Raw genomic sequence first — 23,448 nt, 5'->3', positions numbered from 1 at the left:
TGACGGTACGCCACGTTTTAACGTCCTGTCCGAATTTTAATACACTGCGCGTTGATCTTGGCCTGCCATGTACTCTGGATGCCATTTTAGCGGATGACCCAGGAGCAGCTGCTCGCGTTCTTCGTATTATCCACTTGACAAACCTGTCTAAGGACATTTGATTATGCTGTTTTTTTTAATCCTATGCCTATTAATGTCTTTTATAGTGTTGTCCCTTTTAGTTGCTGTTTTAACCTTGTGCCTTACAGTGCATTCCTAGCTTAGTCTGGGCGCTAATGACCATTGTAGTTGTGCGCCCTAAAACCGTAAAACAAAAAAAAACCTTACCATCCTGTTTTTCGGTACCGCCAACCACACCATTGGACGTAACGTCAGATGTAAACCTATCAGACGTAAAGACGCGTCTGTCTGGCCGTTCGTTTACTTCTTGCTTCGCCATGCCACATATCAAGCAGTGCTTTGTAGTAAGTAAATCAAAACATTTTACTCAAGTACAAACGTATAGATCTTGCATATAATTTAAAAGATACGTCTAAACCGCAAACTAAGAACGGAATGTTACGTTGCAGGACAAAAATTGTTTCTACGAGAAATTCTTGTTGCCGTCTGACGTTTGACCCCAGTCTGAAAAAAGTTACAAAGAAATTATTCATCCAAAAAGAGTGGCTGGTTGCAGGTTTTGCATTGTTAAGAGTTGGAGACATGCAATTGTGCAGAAAATTATCCTGTAAACTTCAGACATATCATCCCACAGAATGAGGTGCCACCGTGATTAGAACAAAGGACTCGAAAACGCTTAGAGTAGGGTTCCAAAACCCATCTGGCAATACACACTATATATATAGTGAGAACTGTATTTGTCAGACCAGGACTCGAATCCGTTTTTCCTGACGAAAAGGTACCTTAACCGTTAGCCTTTCTGAGAACATCTCGAAGTCAGTCTCAAATTTTCATTGTCTCTGATAAATCCATCAGAAATTCTAGTACGGATCAGGACGTGATAGTACCAAAAGGGTCGACAGATTTGGTACAGAATCGTGGCTTATGACGCTACAAGGGATATATCGTAGATGAACTAAAGTTTCAGAATTTCGGATCGGTTTAAAACACTATAATGCCAAGACATTTTATCTTCATTTCATTTCAGTGGATTTAATTTGGTTCAAAACCGCGTTTAGTTTTCCCTCAACAGACAAGTTGTAGACTGCCATCCAATCCTTGTCGAGTCAGAGCTTATGTTTCATATTCAACGATTTTGTCTGTGGATGTCGCTTCCATCCTTGCTTGCTTATTTGCACGGGAGATAGAGAAAACCTGCACATCCTTTGCAGACCCTCCGCCTTACAGTCACCGAAAAACGCAAAAACGTTCTCTGGCCAAACGAACTTACGCGCACTCCTTGCTGTTCGGCCGTCTTTCATGGCCGTACCTATACAGTGGTGCATATCTGACCTAGTTATTTGGGAAATTTCGCTTCCTTCATGGTCTCCCTACCTTGTTAGCTTGTCTGACCACTCTGTACAATTTATAGGAAGAAAATCTAGTGGTAGGGAGAAACACACACATACAATGAGACAAAGACGTGCTTAAAAGATGCAGGTTTCTTATCTTTTCCGTGTTCGGGGTCGATAAAACTGAGCGCCATTCAGTGATGCTACAAATCCAACTTAAAGATTTCGTCAGTAACATATGATCACTTTAAGTGGTTGCAGTGCATCCTAGGAGTCTCGTCGCAGAGTTTAAAGCCTAATAAGTCAAAAAATGTCTTCATATCAACATTTATTATGTAACCACAACTCAATAGAAATTTCTCTACTGATGTACCTCTCCCAGTCAGATCAAGGCACGGATGTCACAAAGTATGAATATACAATTTGTGACAATTAAGCAGCCTAAAGGTTATCACTGTTTTAATGTATATTAGTATCAGATCAACGGTTTTTATATTACGTTGGTTAGAATGTATATCTGTGGTAACAATCGTACTTGATTCCACTATTTCCACAACCCGTTCCGCCGTCTGAGCAAAATAAAACATTTATGCAAACCTGCGATTTCTACATCTACATGGATACGATGCAAATCGCACTTGAGTGCCTGGTAGTGTGTTCATTGAACCACCTTTACATTATTTCTCTATTATTCCACTCTCGAACAGCGCGCAGGCAAAAACGAACACCTATGTACTTCCGTGCGAGCTCGGATTCCGTTATTTTATTATGATTGTTTCTTCTTGTGTAGGTCGGCGTCAACGAACTATTTGCGCAGTCTGAGGAGAAAGTAGGTGATTGAAATGTCACGAGAACATCCCCCACAACGGAAAACGCCTTTGGTTTAATGATTTGCACCCCAAAGTCCATGACACTCTCTCCCCTATTTCTCGACAGTAAAAAACGTACTCCCTTTCTTTCAATATTCTCAATCTACGCCGTAAATCCTATCTGGTAAGGATCCCAGACCGCGCAGCAGTATTCAAAAAGAGGACGGACAAGCGTAGTGCAGGCAATCTCTTTAATAAATCCGTTTCACCTCCTGGGTGTCCTGCCAATCAAACGCAGTCTTCGGTTCGCGTTTCCCACAAAATTTTCTGTGTGTCCTTTCCAATTTAAGTTCGTAATTCCGAGGCATTTAGCTAAATTTACGGCCTTTATATTTGACTGATTTTCGTGCTAGAGAAGTTTAACTGATTCCTTTTAGTATTCATTGGTGATCACTCACTCATTAGTCAGTTGCCAATTTGCACACCATACAGATATCTAAATCGTTTTGCAATTATCTCTGATCTTCTGATTTTTTTTACTAGACGATAAATGACAGAGTCTTCTGCAAAAAAACCAATACAGCTGCTCAGATTGTCTCCTAAATAGTTTATACAGATGAGGAACAGCAGACGGCCTGTAACACTACTTTGGGGAACGCCAGAAATCACTTCTGTTTTACTCGATGGCTTTCCGTCAGTTGTTACTAAATGTGACATCTGAAAGGAAGTCACAAACCCAGTCCCGTAACTGAGACGATATTCCATCAGCCCGCAATTCGATTACAGGCCGCTTGTAAGGTACGGTGTCAAAAGCTTTCTGGAAATCTAAAAATATGAAATCAATTTGAAATCCCTTGTCGACAGCACTTAACACTTAGTGTGAGTAAAGAGCTAGTTGTGTTGAACAAGAACGATATTTTCCAAATCAGTTTTGTCTGTGTGTCAATAGTCTGTTATCTTCGATGTTATTCATAATGTCCGAACACAATATAAGATCTAAAATCCAACTACATATCTATGTTAATAATGTGGACTGTAATTTAGTAGATTAGTCCTACTGCCGCACGTGTTCGAGTTGCATGTGAAAAACATGATCTCTTGTTCTCCAGCGTACTTCAATAAACGTTACTCTTGAAAATTTCTCAGAACAGTCGTTTGAGCTGTACTATCGCACAGCAGCTTCCTATGTTAATACGTGGTACAGGTTTGGAATTAGCGAAATGAGATGTCCCACGAAACAGTAGTATCCTAATACGTTCTTCAGTCGTATTACAACCTATGTTTATCGTAGCAAATTATGGGGTAATGAATGTAACTGGTCTCAACATTAAAAATATAGATTTTTTTACGGTTTCAGGATGATTGTGGGGTATCTATTGAATCAGCAAGCAATCAGCAAAGTTATTCTGTTTGTTATAAACATGTACTGTGTAGAAATAGACTTCATGTGACACCAACTTAGGTTCGATGATAGATTATGAAATTTCCAGGTTGTAATAGTTACAGAGATGGGCTTTCCCAGGATACACTAACTGGAAGAACTGCATGAAACTAACCTACAGACTTCAGAAAGTGTAATTGTACCGGTTTCCGAGGAAGTGTTTCAAGCGCTCTGCTGTTTCTGACCTATATCAACGGCAGAGGAGATATGAGCTGCCCTCTTAGACTGTTTAGAGGATGCAGTCATTTGCCGTCTTGTAAAGTAATCAATGATCAAAACCAGTTGCAAAATGATGTAGACAAGATAAATGTATGGTGCGAAAAGTGACAATTGACTCTAGGTAATGGAGATGTCAAGTCATCCACATGAGTACTAACAGAAATGCGCTAAACTTAGGTTACACGATAAATCGCACGAATCTAAATACTGTAAATTCAACTAAATATTTAGGCATTGCGATTACGAATAACTTAAATTGGAACGCTCACACAGAAAAAAAGAAAAAAGACTTCGACTTTTTAGCAGAGCCCTTGGAAAATGTAAGTAGTACACTAAAGGGACTGCTTACACCACGCATGTCCGCACTCTTCTGGAGTGTTGCCGTTCGGTGTGGAGTCCACATCAGATGGGAGTGATGGAGAACATCGAAAAAGTTCGAAGAAGCCCTGCATGTTTCGCATTATTGCGAAATAAGTGAGAAAGTGCAACGGGCAGATACGGTTCTTCCGCGCGCCGTTCGGGGTAAAACGGTAGAGAAATAGCTTGAACAGGGTTAGATGAACCATCTGCCAGTTACGAGGGCTGTTCGGAAAGTAAGGCCTGATCGGTTGCGAAATGAAAACCACAGTGAAAATCAAATTTTTTTTTATTCGCAACAGTTACCCACACCTTCCAGCTACCCCTCCAAATAGTCGCCGCTCCTCGTCACAGAAAGCAGCTTCCTGTGCTTTCCGCCAGTTCTCTACTCTTGTCTGCCTTTCGTTGTTTGTGCCAAAATGTCTGTGGCCAGCGGTTCATCTGTGCAGAGATGAACATCAGAGGGAGCCAATTAAGGGCTGTATTGTGGGTGATCACTTCCATCGAAAACGCTGCAGGAGCATTTTAATTGCCCCTGCAGAATGCAGCTGAAAATTGTCTTGAAGAAGAAACGCATGAAATTCGTGTTATGTGGGCTGCATAGCTTCAGGCAAAATCTCGTACATACTTGGCGGGAGACACAATAGTTCAGCACAATGTGAAGCGATCGACAGGCACACTAAAGACACTGCCCAACACATCTGTGCAAAGTTTCATTCGATTTTGACAGTGTTTCCATTTCGCGCCTCACCGGACCTTACTTTCAGAATACGCCTCGTACTTAACTGTGGATCGTACAGTAATCATGTAGATTCCTGGTGAGTCTTAACTTTTTCAGAGTAGTATATAGTAGAATGTACTTTCCTTCCAGCCCAAATAAACTGACAACAAAGCTAGCGATCTCGTCCATTACTCGGCTGCACTTGCATGCAGCAGATCTCCAGTATGCACAAAGCTGAGTGTTTAATTCACTTGTGGCAGGTGCGCCGTGAGTCTCAGGATCTACAAGCGGAGATTGATGCCCGCAGCTTCTTCGGCGCCCGCCATGCGCTGGAGACGTTGTCGCAGCTCGCCTGGTGGGACCCCGTCAGCGGATGCGTGCGCATGCTGGACTCTGCTATCGTCAAGGTACACACTACATCTACTACTACTACTACTACTACTACTACTACTTCTTCTTCTTCTTCTTCTTATGTCTGTCCTGCATCGGTGCAGGATCTGCGTAGTTACGAACGAATTTAACATGATTTTAAGTATGTAGACTGAAGCGCCGAATGAAAATTAAGACGACCGGGAATCGAACTCGGGTCTCCAACTTACTAAGCAGGTGCGTTATCCAATAAGCCACCTTGGTACAGCGGCCCACACAACTGTACAGATTACCCTGACACGCTTCGAGCCTCGATCTAAATTCTCTCTCCTGCCCCACTTTACTTTAAATTCCCCCAGATACACGAACAGAATTGCCGAGGCTCTCCATGTTCTAGAATAGCCCTTCAGCATCTAACGTTAACGGGGCTCTTAGCCTGAGGCCCTTGACCGGGTACTTATACAGATGAAATGACACAGTTTGAGACTGGGGTGGCAGTGAGAATTTGGATCGAGGAGGGAGGTGTGGCAGAGTAATCAACGCAGTTGCGTGAAAGGATGTGCGAAGGTGGTTCAGTGGCTAACGCACCTGCCTAGCAAGCAAGACACCAGGCTACGGTTCGCGACCTTGGTACAAATTTTCAATCGCCGCTTGTGTGTATACGTAAAATCATTCCCAAATGAGACCAGTAAAGTCCCTGAAACGGAGTAATTTCATTTGGAATTGGCATGATTTGGTTTCGTGTTTGCCAGATGCCCTTCCTGTCACAGCTCCTGTTACCCCTGGGACGGACGGTGTGTTATCCAACTGCCTGCGTGTAATGTTGTTCACGTGAGTGTATGAGAAAGTTTTGTAAACATTTCCGAACTGTGTAACTGAGGCGGTATCTAGGAACAGCCCGGTATTAACAGAGTGGGATATGGGAAACCACCTACAAACTACAGCCAGGCTTGCTAGCACAGACTTCGTCGTTAACCCCTTGCCGTACCATTTAGTAAGACAAAATCCTTGCCCAAGCGATTGGAGACGGCGCGTGTGAAACGGGCCAGCGTGATGCGTGAGACAATCTCAAAGCGGACGCTGTTACGTAACTACACGTTTGTTTCACATGGCACTGCACTTGTGGATTTTAACATAAAATTCATGTTCGTTTTTATATACGTTTTCGTAATAGAATGTTCCAAACAATACTTCAAAATATACATTTCTACACAAAAGCAATATTTTAAAAGAAATTAAAATCTTCGTGGGCGTTTCTGGGTGTGACTTGTTCAGAAGGAATGTAATAACACGATGCCTGAACGTAGGTGTGATTACAAGAAGAAATGCTGTCTTTGAACAAATTACTGGTAGCAAAATTCCGAGTGGTTATAATTGAAGTGCAGCTACTCCAGTGTGGGTTGTAATTAGCGTCTGGCAGCTAAATTTGGTAGCTATGCTAATGCGTTGATGAGGAACCGATTTAAGCTGGAATAAAATTAGTTCTAGCTCCAGCTCTGGCGATCAGGTGCCTGGCGTTCAACCGCATCTCATCGACGTCTCCTGTGCTCCTATTGAACGAACTGTCTAATCGGTAACTAATAATAAAATCATTAAGCGTTTGTCACTAGTCCGAAATTTCCCAGCCATGTTCCTTTCCTAATCCATTAGACATCGAATCATTTCTATACGTCTTTCTTGCATTCACAGCGCCAGATTTACACCTAGTGACAAATATTGGAAACTTTTTAAACCTAAATCGGTTCCGCATTAACGCATTGCAATATCTACTAACTCTAGTTTCCATAATTACAGTCCACACAGGACCTCTGTGAGGCGGTGCACTTTAATTGCAACCAACAGGTTCTGCAATTCAAAAAATTGAGTCCAGCATGGCATGGTGATTTCGAAAGCATTCTGGTAGATGCAACTCCACTTTACACTCTGTGGATTGCTCTGTCCTTTCGCTTCGTATTTCGTGTTTCATGCAGACATTGCACATTCTTGTCGGGTTTTTTAGGGGTCGGACAGGTATCTCCTGGTGAATGGGCCCAATATTGCGCTTGTGGCCAAAGAGCTTTTCCACCTAGTGATTGGCTTCCCACGATTTTCGTACTCCGGCAACTGAACATTTTTGAACATTACCTCTGCTACATTTATTCGTTAATCAATACGTTTCCTTTCTCTGATCGTGTATCATTTTTTTAGATAATGTACGAATTGAATAGAGCCACATCTGGGCTTTCGTTTCAAAGAGCGTGACTCTCATTCGGTCCGGATCCGGTGCACCTCCCCGTCCTGGAAGCGGCTCTCTACCGCGCACCGCTATCCAGGCAGGTCAAGGTATGCAGTAGAGCGTTTATCGACAGTGTTGTCTACATAAAGTCGTGATAAAAACCTAAGATAATCATACAATGTAACCCTTCACGGCCGATAGTTGCGTGCTTGGTGAAATTTGTTTCACAGACATAATCCGTGTGGTCCAAGGTTTACTCATCTGTGTAACGTTTCACCTCATGTTGGAGACATCAACAGAGGGTATAGGCACTCTTCGGCACCGTGGCCTTTCGTCTGCCAGTGTACTGCTAGGCTCAAAAGAGATGCTTTCACCACTTCGTCCTGTTAAAATGGTAAACCCAAACTCCACTGACAAATTTGGGAGGCTGTTCAGAGATATTTTCCGAGTGTTTTGGTAGAAGGTACTCTTGGTCTCCACTCCGTTGTTAACAAGTACTAACGTTTCGTTTGACTTATTCTCCCATTTACCTTGTATCTGTATGGTTATGAAAATAATTACACAATGAAAATGTCGACGATATGCTGCGTGCGTCTTGTTTGGAAATAAATTTTGTAACATGACTAGTACAGATCGTTTCTTTTGGCTTCAGAGGGGTCAAAATGAGAGAAATAAACTTTCTGCCCGTCAGTCTTCCCTACCATCAGATTGGAAGAATCTCATCTGATTTGCTGCTCCCCGGTCAGTAATGTTGTCGCGTTCTTCATTTACTGCAGTTATTTCGACTGCAGATCGAAATTGATTAGTGAAGAGAACACAGGGAGGATACAGATCAGTAACAGACAGCTTAAAGAAAAGCAAATATATTCTCGTAAACGCATGAGAATGAGGCCGTCTCGATACAAATATGTGGCAACTAGCCAGTCCACAATTTCGGGCTACAGCTTAACAAAGATGACTCCGGAATTCGAATCACAAGTTACGGTAAAGTGCCATGAGTGTGAAAACATGGTGCTAATAAAGGACAGGAGCAGCACAACAGACTTCCATATTACCATTGATAAAACAGGGAAGCTGATCCCTCGCGGCCCAAGCCAAATATTTACGTCTTAAAAACGGTCGTCTTTACTACGAGCATTCTGCCGCAAATGACTGGATAAAACGGAGCGTAATAGGTGCCGGTTGCTTCCACGGCGGTGTAAAAGAACACATGCAGCGCAGATGCGCTACTGCTGGTCACGAAATACAGCCTGCAATGTACTCCCACTAACTGATCGCACCAAGCACTCCAACGGATTGACAGAGAGGGAGACTGTCAGCAGTTTTGTAAACTCGGGTCCTCGCAGACTGTGTGCTTCCTCCGAAAGTAAAAGGTCCCTGCCGCCTACATCGGCGGCGGCGGCAATGCCAACGGTCTCTTAACTTTCAGCCGAGGGGCTGCTCAGTCCGCCCACGCACACGCTGACGCTACAGGGGTGGCGCCAGGCCTCTGGGCGTCGAACAGGCCGGTGTCCCTCCGCGCAACTGTAACCTTGGTGTGGACTTTTGAAACCAATGCGCACTGCTGGATCTGCTGCAGTTCTACGCCACTTCGAGGAATTTCCGAATTTACTGACAGGCGAACCAAGAAATTTAAACATCGCCACAGTCTGTTGTTAGTCTTGTGTATAGACAAGTTACCTGTGATTACTGATGCTTGAGAAAATTACTTTTAATTCTTAATTAATTGAATTAAATTCATAGTCTTATTAATAAAGGGGTGTGCAGCCCGTGGCTACCACCACTGAACTACTAACTATACTAACAACCTGAATCTGTGACTGGAGTAGAAGTTTTAATTTTATCTTCTCTTTATATTGTAACCTCCCCACCGTAATTTTAAAGGAAAAGGAAATGACAATACTCAATAGAAATGGGAGCCAAGTGTAACCTCCCCACCGTAATTTTGAAAAAAGTATGGGCAATATTATTTAAGAATGCTAATGGACACTGCGCTATGCGTAACCTGCCCACAATGAAATGTACTGACAATGGCAACAAAAATGTGAAATACGCAATCTGACTCAAATATAAATTCTTCACAAAATTTAAAGTCCGTTCAGTGACAAGAAAATACAATTAAACCGAAATATCGGTCTTTGGCCCTGTGTAAAACAATCAGAATTAAAGTCTTACCTCAGAATAAATGGATGTCACATATCTGCTCTTGTTGTTGCGCACCGCTTGGAGGAACTACATTGCAAATAATAATATTCTCTTTTTTTTTTTTTGTAATTCTAGTGAAATTTTTCTTCAAAAGAAGTGGAATGAAATGGGGAGTGCAACGAGATCTTTAGTTCAATAAAAAATTAAATTTGAAAAAATGCTTTTGAAATAAAAATTATTATTGGGGAACTTGTTGGAGAATAATTACAATAAATAAATTTTTACATTATCTAATGATTATATTAATTAATGGTATACCTTATTCCTCATCTTGACCAGTGTTGCCGACCGCCTACATCACACAACCGCACTGGGCTGCTACTACTGACCGACCGCTCTGCATGACGACTACAGACTGAGTACTGCTATCAACTAGACAGAGCTACAGACTCGCAACGACTGAACTGACAGACTCCCAACGACAGACCAACTGCTACTGCTGACCGACCGCTCTGCATGACGACTACCGACTGCCACTGACTGAGAACCGCTCGCAACACTCGCGCGGTCAAGCGCATACTCTCTGGTCACAGATGCTACAATGCCTCGCCATCGCTGCTATGTTACATACGTGTTTCATAACCCTCCACTGGGGGGGCAAAAATTTGGCAGCGATGGTGAGTCATTTGGACTTGCCAAGCGCGGCAAAATTTTTCTTTAATTAACAAAATTCTACAACTTACAGAGTATTTAAATGTTGTGCACACGCACTAAGTACAAAATATATCAGACAAAGACAAAATGTGAGTACAAAACATAGTAGCAAATCAGAAAAGTATATACAAATTATTTGACAGATAAAGTGCACAGGCACTGAAAAAATTCTTTAGCATATTCAGAACAAATAAACAGACTGGCAAAAAATATTATGTTGACAAGTGACATAAGTGTACTCGCATTGGAGTTCAGCGAATCGAAAAATGTATAACCTATGAACATAAATGATGTTACCAAAAAAATTTTTTCTTTATGTGACAAGAATCAGGATAGGAAAGGGAAGGATTGCATCATGGTTGTAGCACTTTAGATTGCACACAGCTGCTCTGAAAGTCCATATCTTTCCACAGAAGTACAACACCAAGTGACACAACTTGAAGATCTTTTCCCATCAGAATTTATCAGTGTAGCCAAGACACTGAACTGTCGTAGTAATGTTCCATGTTTTCATTTTGGCAGTACATTAGGTACACCAAACAGTGGGACCATAATAATGTCTTCATCGCTCATGGTGGTGGACAGCATGTCGTGTCAACACCACACTCTTACAAGGCACACCAACGTAGAATTAGTGCAAAACCAAAGATAGTGCTCCATGATCACTAGGATAAACAGGACAAATGGACATTGCAGTAATTCAGGGTAGTCAGCTTATGAGGTGAAGGACATCAAGTCACATAATATTGACAATTACAGACTTAATTAGTAGTTTGTGGCATTCATAGCCCAGTTATTGAACATTCCTGTACCAAGTATGTAGTATTACAGAAAAATGTTCATTAATTGTTGTACATAGAATCAGTAGCCTTCTTTTCCTGGTTACAAAGCATTATGAAATAATCGCATTCTTTTCAGTTACAGAGTATAATTAAGAATCATTAACCTTCTCCTAATTACAGTTAATTAATCATTTGTCATTCCAATAATCATTAGCCTTTTCCTAATTACAGTTAATTAATCATTTGTCGTTAATTAATCATTTGTCTAATTACAGTTAATTAATCATTTGTCGTTAATTAATCATTTGTCTAATTACAGTTAATTAATCATTTGTCGTTAATTAATCATTTGTCTAATTACAGTTAATTAATTAATCATTTGTCATTTCAATATAGTAAGAATTATTAGCCTTAATTAATTACAAAGCATTATTAAACAGTACCATAGTTAATTAATTATGTGTCATTCCAATCTATTAAGAATCACTAGTCTTTTCCTAATTACAAAGCATTATGAAACAGTCACATTCATTTCCAATAACAAAGTATGGCATCGTTAATTAATCATTTGAAATAGTAAGAATTATGAGCCTTCTCCTAATTACAAAGCATTATTAAACTGTCACATTCATTTCAAATTACAAAGTATCAACATTGGAAACAAGAGCTAATCAATGGCATAATTAATCACAATTCTTCAAGTGACAATTATTGGCACTCAGTGGCCAGCAAGTATTGAATAGAATCATCATTCAGTATTATGCAGCTTATTACGAAGTCATTATTAAAAATCAGGTAATTATAGTCATAGCATTAATAATCATGGGCATTACAAGTACTCATTACAATAAACAGTGTTCCTCATTCAGTAGTATTCAGATCATTACAAAGTCATTATTAAAATCAGTTAATTACAGTCAAATCATTAGTAATCACAAGCATTATAAGTAGTATCATTATAATAAACAGTGGCAGTTATTAGCTAGTGACAAAGCATCATTTTGAATATAGTCTCATTAAGAGGTCATTAATCAAGTGACTATTAAACGGTCACATTCATTTCAAATTACAAAGTATCAACATTGGAAACAAGAGCTAATCAATGGCATAATTAATCACAATTCTTCAAGTGACAATTATTGGCACTCAGTGGCCAGCAAGTATTGAATAGAATCATCATTCAGTATTATGCAGCTTATTACGAAGTCATTATTAAAAATCAGGTAATTATAGTCATAGCATTAATAATCATGGGCATTACAAGTACTCATTACAATAAACAGTGTTCCTCATTCAGTAGTATTCAGATCATTACAAAGTCATTATTAAAATCAGTTAATTACAGTCAAATCATTAGTAATCACAAGCATTATAAGTAGTATCATTATAATAAACAGTGGCAGTTATTAGCTAGTGACAAAGCATCATTTTGAATATAGTCTCATTAAGAGGTCATTAATCAAGTGACATGCTATTCAGAGTTGATCAGTATTATTCAGAATTATCATAAACTAGTGACATTATGTGGGACTGGTAATACATTTTTTTTTTTTTTTTTTTTTTTTGTTAGCAATGCATTGCGTTGGGATCGATAATTAATTGCTGAAACATAACACTATTTGCTTTTGACCTATTGCAGCAAATGAGGATAGGTAACGTCATTCGTCATGAGTCAGCTGTAGCAAGATTATGTAACAAGGCAGTACATGTGATCACATTTATAAGTGATAAACACAAATGGGTAAAATATAAAAATGCAAGTACTAGAACAGGTATAATAACTAACAGGTTTAGTAAGTGTCATGAAAAACTTCTCCTGGAAAAAATACAAAAATGGATTATTGACCTGAAAGAAGAAACGCACACTATGCTAAAAAGTAGTGAACTTCGAATTAACAGGTAGTGAAATGTGTATAAAAATGTGTTCCATAGCTGTCCTTTCCAAAACTTTCAGTCATCCTACTATGCAATGTAACACCTGCTGTCAAAGCAAACTGCAACAAATACTTAAATAACTACATAACATAAATACATTACTTCAACATTATTCTCATCTGTAAAGAAAAACTTCATTATCCATATCATCATAACTTCACCATTATCATCACCTGTAAAGAAAAACTTCATTATTCATAATACCATATCCTTCATCATTATTCATCAGTATTCATTATCATCTGCAAAAAATCACTTCATTACTCATTACATAACTATTCCTTATCTCTAGCATATTTCATCACTAAAACTAAGATGTGTAGTTCTCTCTGACAGCCTGCATCAATCACCTTGTATTCTGAAAGAAAAAATTAGTTAAGACTGCTATTCTTCGATGAGTATAGTATATTCTTGTTAATGTTTGTTAATCCTGATCCATTTACTCTTCCTCATAAAGTTATTGCATCTCCTTTCGTTTATTCCGTAGGTGAAATTCCATTTATGTTAAATTTATTTCTTAGAATCATCATTCCTTTCTGAAATTGATGAACAAAGATTAATGTCCTGCATTTAAATCATATACCCACTAAATAATGACTGGTTTATGGTAACATAATTAACCCTACAGCATAACATGACAGAAAACGTAATATGTCAAAAACATTGACAGTGTTCAAAAACAAAGATATACACAGAATAATACAATGCAGTAGAAAAAAAATGTTAAACAGTCACGATCTTGAGGTATCATATGGCAACAAAATGTCGAAGTCAACTGGTGTGTGTTATATCTTAACTATTTCACAGTACATACAAACAAAACTTGAAAACAATCATACACACAAAAAAAAGTGGAAAATGTGCACGGTCTGATGTGTAACGACAAGAAAAGCGACCTGCTAACCTTACCTTGCCGGGCACTTGCCAAGAAAAAAATACGATAATCATCAGTAATTAGTAAGGTGAATTAATTGCATTAGTAAATGACATCATAGTGTGTTGAATCATACAGTGGTTTCACTCAATAAACGGTTTAATGTTTGAGATATGGTGATTGCCTTTCGATTTTCTGGTTCTCAAAGTTTCGACGTGTACAACATTGGGGTGAGGGATGCTGCGAATCCGATACGGACCTGCGTATAGAAGTTCAAATTTACGGCACTTACCTTTTAATTTGCTGGATAAATAGTGCGTACGTACTAATATCTTCTGTCCAACGTGAAAGTCGCGGCGTGTACAAACCTGTTTTTGCTGTCTTCTCCGGCGCTCTGCGGCACGTTTGATGTTGTTCAGCGCAATGTCAATTATTTCGTGGTGTCGTAGGCGACGACTTTTGGGAAATTCTATTAATTCTTTAATTTTGTTCGGTGGTTCAATGTTTTTCAGTATAACAGTCGGAGATAGCATAGTGGATTCATTTGGAATGGAATTAATTACATCTTGGAATGAGAGTATGTGTGTATCCCAATCAATATGTCTTTTGTGGCAGTATATTCGGCACAGCTTACCAATTTCTTTCATTAACCGTTCACAGGGGTTCGAAGAAGCGTGGTACTTGGATATATAGATCGGAGAAATGTTTCTGGCTCGTAACATGCGTGTCCATACGCTACTACGAAATTGAGATCCATTGTCAGAAATTACTTTCATTACATGCCCTACATGAGATAGAAAATGTTTTACAAATGCTTTCGAAACAGTTTTAGCAGTAGCTTTGCGTAATGGAGTGAAAGTAACAAATTTTGAAGTGAGCTCAACAGCGACAAATATGTAGCAAAAACCTCTGTTAGTTCTGGGAATCGGACCAAAAGTATCTACAGCGGCCATATGTCTTAATTTAACAGGTACAATGGGATATAATGGAGGAATATGTGAGGTGGTGTCTGATTTAGCTTTCTGGCAAATTTTACAAGACGCTAAAACTCGTCGTATACGTTTCTCCATGTTGGTAAAATAACAGTTCTGTCTCAGTATAAGAAAACATTTTCGTGCTCCGTAATGTGCGTAACTTAAATGAGTGTACCAAATTAATTTGTTAACCAGTTCGTCAGGAATGCATAATAACCAATTGTTGCTGTCAGGATGAGAGCGGCGAAACACAATGTCATTGCGCACAGTGTAATGGTTTCTAATCGTAACATTATTCCTATCTTCCCAAAGGTGTTTAATTTCTTTCCACACATTGTCTTTATTTTGCTCCTTTGCTATGTCCTGTAATGACAATGAAATAAAGTTTTCAAATGCAACTTGTTGAATGTACAAGACACTGAAATTTGTTTTGCAGAAGTTGGTTGCTACGTCTTGCTGATTGTTGCCGAGAGAACGCGATAGTGCGTCTGCTATAACATTTTGTGTGCCGGGAATGTGAACAATCGTAAAATTAAATTCCTGTAAATATAGTTTCCATCTACTTAACCTGTCGTGAGTGAATTTAGCTGAAAGCAAAAATTGTATCGCTCTGTGGTCTGTGTAAACAGTGGTATGTCTGCCATAAAGAAAGTGCCGAAATCTCGTGAAAGCCCATACAACACATAATGTTTCCAATTCTGTAACGGAGTAATTTCGCTCAGTAGGTGACAGAATGCGACTTGCAAATGCGATGTTTTTAATTACTATTGAACCATCTTCTTCAATTTCCTGGAAAATATGTACGCCTAAAGCGGTGTTGGAACTGTCGGTGGCAATAGAAAAATTTCTAGTAAGGTCTGGGTGCGATAAAAGTGGAGCATTCAACAAAGCATGTTTCAGATAACATTCTCGTGAACAAAATTCTGCGTGTCAAAAGTAATGTTTGCGTTACTGTAATATGCAATCTGTGCTGTGTCTGGTTAAAATCTATCGTACGTTCCGTTATTTATTTTACGGGAGGATGCTGTGGCATATCCACTACATGAACTGTTCTGTTATTTCTTACTGACGTGTTACGCTATAGATGACACCTATTGTTTGGATCATTCATGATAATGTGTTGTTGCTGATGTTCTTGCTGCTGAAAAGATCGACTGTTATTAAATGTACGCTGAAAATTGCGCTCGTTATTTTTACGTCTGTCATGATAGTAATTTCTATACGGCGCATTGCGATAGGAATTGAAATGGTGTGTTGTCTGTACGTAGTTATTTTTTTGCTGCCATGCGTTACTATTTGTTATACCAGGGACTATACGTACACGCGGCGAAACATTAAAGTTTGGTTGACCTTGTAGACTACATTGTTGGTTAGGTATGCTAAGCGGTTGACTTTCATGTTGTTGCGGTGAAAAGGTCTATTGTTACCAAAAAATGCGTTTGCTGTTAATTTTACACATACTGATGATTACGATTTTTATCTGTTATTTAAGTTCTCGTGATTCTGGAGTGCCTAATGAAAATTGTCACATTCGGTAAAAATTTGTCTTATCGGGTTTTCATTACATATTCTTAATACTAGGTAGAGCAACAGTTAAAGAGCAGTTTGGATAGATATAAAGGATAGTAGAAGAAAAGGCAGCAGTGCAGAAAACTAAAGATGAAACAGCACTACTACAGCTCGGGGCCCTATGCTCGCTACGGCACATATTCATTAAAGCGTAATGAATCCCCTGAGGTCTTTTACGCACTGCAAATAAATTTTAGCTTTTGTGTTACAGGCAATAGCGATAAAATTTCAAAGGCAAATTGTTGTATCCGTGCAAATTCAAATTTCTTCATTACAGGCAATGCTGTTGTAAATACAAAAATAAATTGTCGCATCTGGTTCAAAGCTAGCTTCTGCATTACAGGCAATAGCGGTGAAAGCATAAAAACAAATTGTCGTATACAGCTCAAAGCGTGTACCTGTGTTCTGTCATTATTAAATTCTTTACATTTTCTTGCGGATAAAAATTGCTCATAATCTATGTTCTCGTCACCGAATTTGAGAACACGTTCAGGTTTGTATGTGAATCTGTTCGTCTGTGTCATTTCGTACTTCAAGTTACGTAGCTTTTCAGATTTTAAATCGCGTGGCTTTTCGGATTTTAAGTCGCGTAGTTGCTGTAAATTGCTCACATTATACACGCTGCGTAAGTCTGACGAATGTTGGCAAAGTGGCGTCTGCTGTTGTATGTTATTAACTGAAGTGTTTTTCATTTCTGTTACTTCTTGTTGTAAATTTGATAACTTCCTACGTAACGTGTTGTTAGATGAATCGATCTCATTAATTGTCTGCTGTAAATTTTGAAATTCAGGCGTTTGGATAAATGAAACCGGTGCAGTATCGTCTGATTTATTGTCATTAGCATTTTCGATAACATCAATACGACTGGCCAATTCATCACATTTTTCAGTCAATATCTTAACCTGATCATCGGTTTTAGAATCAGACGCATTAATCTGTTTTTGCAACTTGCGCGTAGTTTCGCTCAGTTTTTTAACATCAGCTTTGATAACATCACAATCCTGTGTTAGATCTAATTGTTCGAATCTGTCACTGTTTGAATATTTACTGTGTGTGTATCTGCTTTTGATTTAAGGTCAGAAATTTCATCCCGTAATTCCGCGTTCAATTGTTCTATGGTATTAATTTTGTCGGACAATGTAGTAATATTATTGTCTACATACGTCTTCGCTTTCGCGAATATTTTACGTTTGTCCTCTTGTCTTTGTGCAGTGATTGTTTCCATGACTTGTCGTTTTACTTTGTTTTGATCCTGAATAAATCTGCGGAAACGCGTATCACTGTTCTGTATGTGCTGATTAAAGCGCTCGTTAATCTGAGTGTTCTGCTGTTCGAATTTCGTGTCTATCTTTGCGTCCATAGTGCGCGAAAGTTCTACCGTCATTGCTCTAAACTCGTCCCGTAATTGTGTAGCTTTTTCAGAGCACTGTTTGGCGACTCCGCTAATTTCGTCTCTGAGTGTATTTGTCGCGGCTGTTTGCGTTTCCCTTAATTCTTGCGCAACAGACTTTATTTCTTCGCTATTTTTTTGTGAACAAGCCTCAATTTCCACGCGCAACTGTTCCTTAGTGTCATGGCACTGCGCGGCAACGGCTGTAATTTGTTCACTAAGTTGTTTGAAATTTTCGTCATTATTGTCAAGTTTTTCATTTAAGTGCTTGTTATCTTCCCTAAGTTGTTTGACCTGTTCATTAAATTGTTGTTTGATATCTTCACTCTGTTGTTGTAGCAATCTTACCATGATTTGTTCAAAGCCAAAGTTAGCGTTTATACTCTCTGTGCTGTTTAGTGGTGGATCTGGAACTTTCACGCTTACTGTAACCATTTGGTTATTCTGAGCAGTCGGATGTACACTGTCAGACATTATTTCGGAATTAAATAAATCCGTCGTACTTTCAGTATCCTGTTCATTTTCATTAGACAAATTTGTCTGTACATTACTTGGATTTTCTAAATCGGGTGTGTTAAGCTCGGCAGCGCTCATTACCATAGAGCATTCTGCGTCATCAATTGTCGTCAAGTTAACAGACGAGACAATTGAGTTCGTTTGTTCATCATTAAGGTGAAAGTCATCTTTAGTGGTTGGAATGCACTGATTGTTAGTGAACGCAGGATTGTCATAATTACGTTGCGTATCACAATTACTATCGGTCACGTTGTTTAAGTCGGTAATTTCATTCACAATACTTCGCGATACACTATTCAGTCTTTCGCGGCATTTTTACAATAGTCAAAATTTTTCATAAAACAAATGAGCACAATGCAAAAGCAACACACAAATACAACAAAGCAACAAATTTCCGTTGACCTGTAGAGAGAAAGTCACAAGATTAATAAAAGCGTAGCGCCAAATCCTAATTATACTTAAGCAAATAAGAGCAGATATCTGACTGTTGCTCAAAAGACTCTCAACGAAATACGATCCTGGACTGGGTGTCGCCAAGTGTAACCTCCCCACCGTAATTTTAAAGGAAAAGGAAATGACAATACTCAATAGAAATGGGAGCCAAGTGTAACCTCCCCACCGTAATTTTGAAAAAAGTATGGGCAATATTATTTAAGAATGCTAATGGACACTGCGCTATGCGTAACCTGCCCACAATGAAATGTACTGACAATGGCAACAAAAATGTGAAATACGCAATCTGACTCAAATATAAATTCTTCACAAAATTTAAAGTCCGTTCAGTGACAAGAAAATACAATTAAACCGAAATATCGGTCTTTGGCCCTGTGTAAAACAATCAGAATTAAAGTCTTACCTCAGAATAAATGGATGTCACATATCTGCTCTTGTTGTTGCGCACCGCTTGGAGGAACTGCATTGCAAATAATAATATTCTCTTTTTTTTTTTGTAATTCTAGTGAAATTTTTCTTCAAAAGAAGTGGAATGAAATGGGGAGTGCAACGAGATCTTTAGTTCAATAAAAAATTAAATTTGAAAAAATGCTTTTGAAATAAAAATTATTATTGGGGAACTTGTTGGAGAATAATTACAATAAATAAATTTTTACATTATCTAATGATTATATTAATTAATGGTATACCTTATTCCTCATCTTGACCAGTGTTGCCGACCGCCTACATCACACAACCGCACTGGGCTGCTACTACTGACCGACCGCTCTGCATGACGACTACAGACTGAGTACTGCTATCAACTAGACAGAGCTACAGACTCGCAACGACTGAACTGACAGACTCCCAACGACAGACCAACTGCTACTGCTGACCGACCGCTCTGCATGACGACTACCGACTGCCACTGACTGAGAACCGCTCGCAACACTCGCGCGGTCAAGCGCATACTCTCTGGTCACAGATGCTACAATGCCTCGCCATCGCTGCTATGTTACATACGTGTTTCAATATATATATGGACTGGGCTGGGTCGCTATAGAAGACTTCGACACGTACTCTAAACGTTACCTGGAAAGCATCTGTATTGCTACTTCGATTGAATTTTATTTCGTATATGAATTGGGCAGTACAGGCTGTTGGTTGGTGGTTGAAAGCTTCTCACGCGATGTCTACTTCGCTCATGAGTTGCACTGTGGGTGCTTCTCAGGGCCTGCTCGGCGTGTTGGAAGGTTGCGATATCTGGGAGTTAATCCTTCATGTGCGGCCACAGCCGTGTCTTTTAGCTCCAAAGTGCCCACATGACACGTGACAAGTATCTATTCGACATGGTTACGAACAAGTATCCTGCCTTTCCATTTCTACGAGACGTGAAAAATTTAGCTCCACCTCAACAGCATTTCATTTTGGCGAGTCCTGTGTTGTCTCCAATAGTGTAAAATCGTTAAAGCTCAATGCCAAAGTAGTAAATCGTATAAGCGTACTACTGTGCCATATCGGGGTAACTTTTGCTGCGTTTTTCTCGGTTCTCGTGACTCGTGACACATTCGTATTCGTCACACTGGATACAAGTATTGCTCTCGCCTCTCCAAAGGAGTTTGGATGCAGAACTTGGAGTGATTACTTTGTGTGTGTGTGTGTGTGTGTGTGTGTGTGTGTGTGTGTGTGTGTGAGAGAGAGGCCACTAGTGATTTACATCAGGGTCCAGCCCTGTTCTTCCTCGGCATCGAACTTTTCTTCTGTGCATATTACTATAACTGAAGTGGCTATGAAACAAATCATTGCTTCTCTACTTCAATAGTGTGTAGATTGGTTCCAGTTAACACACTATATATTATCGGAAACTGTTACAAAAGGTTACACGTTACATGGAAACCGAGTAATATTACTGTCTCAAAGACTTCATGTTAACGAACTGTGAATAGAATATAACAGCAATCGCTTGGTGCCGGAGATCTTCCATGGTACTAGAGCTCCTTCATTCCTCCCTGCTGCACGGAGATTAAAAATGCTCTCCACACCTGTTGCGTAATACTTTCCCCGGTATATGGCCCGATGTTTACAAACTAATTACGATCACACATATATTTGCTCTGAACTCCATATTCGACGTACGTGATACATACCCTTCCATGAATGGCATGGCTCACTATAAACTTTGAATTTCGATAATCCTTTTCTTGGCTGTCGATGCGTACTGAATGCGCAGATTGAAGCTGCCGCTTTTTTGCTGTGGAATGAGGTTTTAGTTTCGTATCTCAAAGCCCATACTGTAAACAGCTGGCATTTGCCTGGTTGTTTATCTTGGATGCGGAGTTCAGTGGGTTATTTCTCTTGTTTTCGAAGATGAGAGCTGTGCAAATGAGTAACTCCAGTCTATTCCACTTTGAGGTATCCTTTCGATGTATTTCAAAGTCTTACACAATTAAATTTCCTGCGTTTTTGTTTCTCAAGAGTTACATTCCAATAAGATTCCATACTGATTTTGAATCTGAATAAATATTTGTTCTGAGATGGACTTCGATTTTTGAATACTAATTCCTACAACTTCTTCCGTGTTAGGCAACCCGACCGAAATGAAAATGTAACGAGGAATACACTAATGTTGTTTCAGTGCGATGGTGATACCGTTGTGTACAGTGACCAAATTACTAATAGAATGTTGCATACCTAGCAATGTTAACTGTATATGAAGTTAGTATCTGTTCCCGGAAGGACAGACAACATTGATGACCGTGCAGCTTCTTTAGAATGAAATAATTACATCGACTCCCTAACTGCAAACAGGCATTCGGGACATGCTGAAAATGTGTGCCCCGACCGGGACTCGAACCCGGGATCTCCTGCTTACATGGCAGACGCTCTATCCATTGAGCCACCGAGGGCACAGAGAATAGTGCGCCTGCAGGGACTTATCCCTTGCACCCTTTCGGGAACAGATACTGCCTTCATATATAGTTAAAATATGGCTACCCGGTCATTGACCTTCTTGCGTGAGCGCACACGCTATGCCCCAACTCGTACGGGACTTGGTAGATTAATCTGCCACGAGTAATGAGTGTGATGGGCAAACATCTATTAGGCGCACTACGAAAGTAGTGGTGTGGACATGTTGGGAAAGTGGGCCTGACGGGGAACGTGCAAGGGATAAGTCCCAGCAGGCGCACTATCCTCTGTGCCATCGGTGGCTCAGATACAGTGTCTGACATTAAGCAGGAGATTCCGGGTTCGAGTCCTGGTCGGGGCACACATTTTCAACATGTCCACAATGATGTATATCAACGCCTGTTTGCAGCTAGGGTGTAGATTTAATTCATTCCATACTAGCAATATTGTTAGCAGTGATGAAGAGTGTACAGCATTCTCGCGTTTTTGTTTCGGAGCTCAAACTAGTTACTAATATACACAAACTTAGTTGTTCCATTGACTTCAGGTGTTCGCTGTTGGTAATTGGATCCACTTCATTCTCAGCTTTAAAACTAGCGTTCACTACTGCTCGCTTCTGCCCGGGTTTGTATTTCTGGCAGCGTTAGTTGTGCGCGTACCTGTGTTTACTGATGGAGAGTTAGGAAACACCCAGCTCAATATGGGTTCACGGACCACAGCGGAAGAGCAGCGCCACGAGGTGATGCTGAGTGGTTGCCACACCAACGACATCATCACAGTACTTTTGTTCCCGAGAGTCATTGCCTAACTCTGTTGTACGTTTCGGTTATTGTATAGTAGAGGCTTTATCACTGGCGTAGGTAATTTCACGTAGGTAACTGGGACAACAAAATATATCATAATTACACCATTATCTGTAAAAAGACACGGAAGACGACAGGTCCTCTATATGAAAATATTTGCTGTCCGTGGACAACCTCCGAAGTTTTGTCCCTAGAGTTAGAGTACACTCAGTAGAATATGAAGTAATATGATGCAGTGCTTCCGTTATTCCAAATTACGATCAAACTTCCTTCGTATGCTTGTCCAAAGGAACTTCGCATCGTACTCAGAATAGCACAGGCACTGCAATATCGTATTGATATGCCGACACCGGACAAGCGATTTTCAAGTAAAATGTACGGAAATATACATAATGGATCTAAGAATAGAGGTCGCAGACGCATGGTTGACGACATATGGAAATTTGGCTCTGTCCGACGGTTGACCACGGATAGCCAAATGGTAAGGCGACCGCTCGCGATAAGCGGGAAATACGAGTTCGTGTCCCAGTCCGGCATACATTTTCACTGTCATCATTCTATTATATAGTTGATGGTTATTCATATTCGTAATTGCGAATACATTTAATCTTAAAAATCGTCTCCCTTCCAAAAAACATCTTAGTTTGTCTGATCTAAGGACATAAGGATCTTTCGTAGTTATAATTGAATCTTAAATGTACAGAATATATATGAAGATGGTATCTATTCTTTCGGACATCTCCGAAAGAACAGATACCATCTTTATATAAGGCTCACCGGCCATTTGACCATCTTCTTCTGTGCAAACTCTTGCGGGAATCTGCG

General features: G+C 39.8%; 1 protein-coding gene and 1 non-coding gene across 2 annotated transcripts in view; one reads left to right on the top strand and one right to left on the bottom strand.

Moving 5' to 3' along the window:
* LOC124798943 (probable beta-hexosaminidase fdl) overlaps window positions 1-23,448 on the top strand; it is a 134,229-nt gene that overhangs the window by 25,962 nt on the left and 84,819 nt on the right. The window contains exon 2 of the mRNA XM_047262477.1: window positions 5,259-5,405. Coding sequence (XP_047118433.1) covers window positions 5,259-5,405 — 147 coding nt within the window. The remainder of the gene's footprint in view (window positions 1-5,258; window positions 5,406-23,448) is intronic.
* Trnat-ugu lies at window positions 21,747-21,820 on the bottom strand. Its single transcript has one exon. It is a non-coding gene; the product is annotated as a tRNA-Thr (tRNA).

This window comes from Schistocerca piceifrons, chromosome 5 (assembly GCF_021461385.2).
Source record: "Schistocerca piceifrons isolate TAMUIC-IGC-003096 chromosome 5, iqSchPice1.1, whole genome shotgun sequence".
Classification (NCBI taxonomy): Eukaryota; Metazoa; Arthropoda; class Insecta; order Orthoptera; family Acrididae; genus Schistocerca; species Schistocerca piceifrons.
The sequence above is the reverse complement of the archived record's forward strand: the minus strand, read 5'-3'. Positions and strand labels throughout refer to the sequence as shown.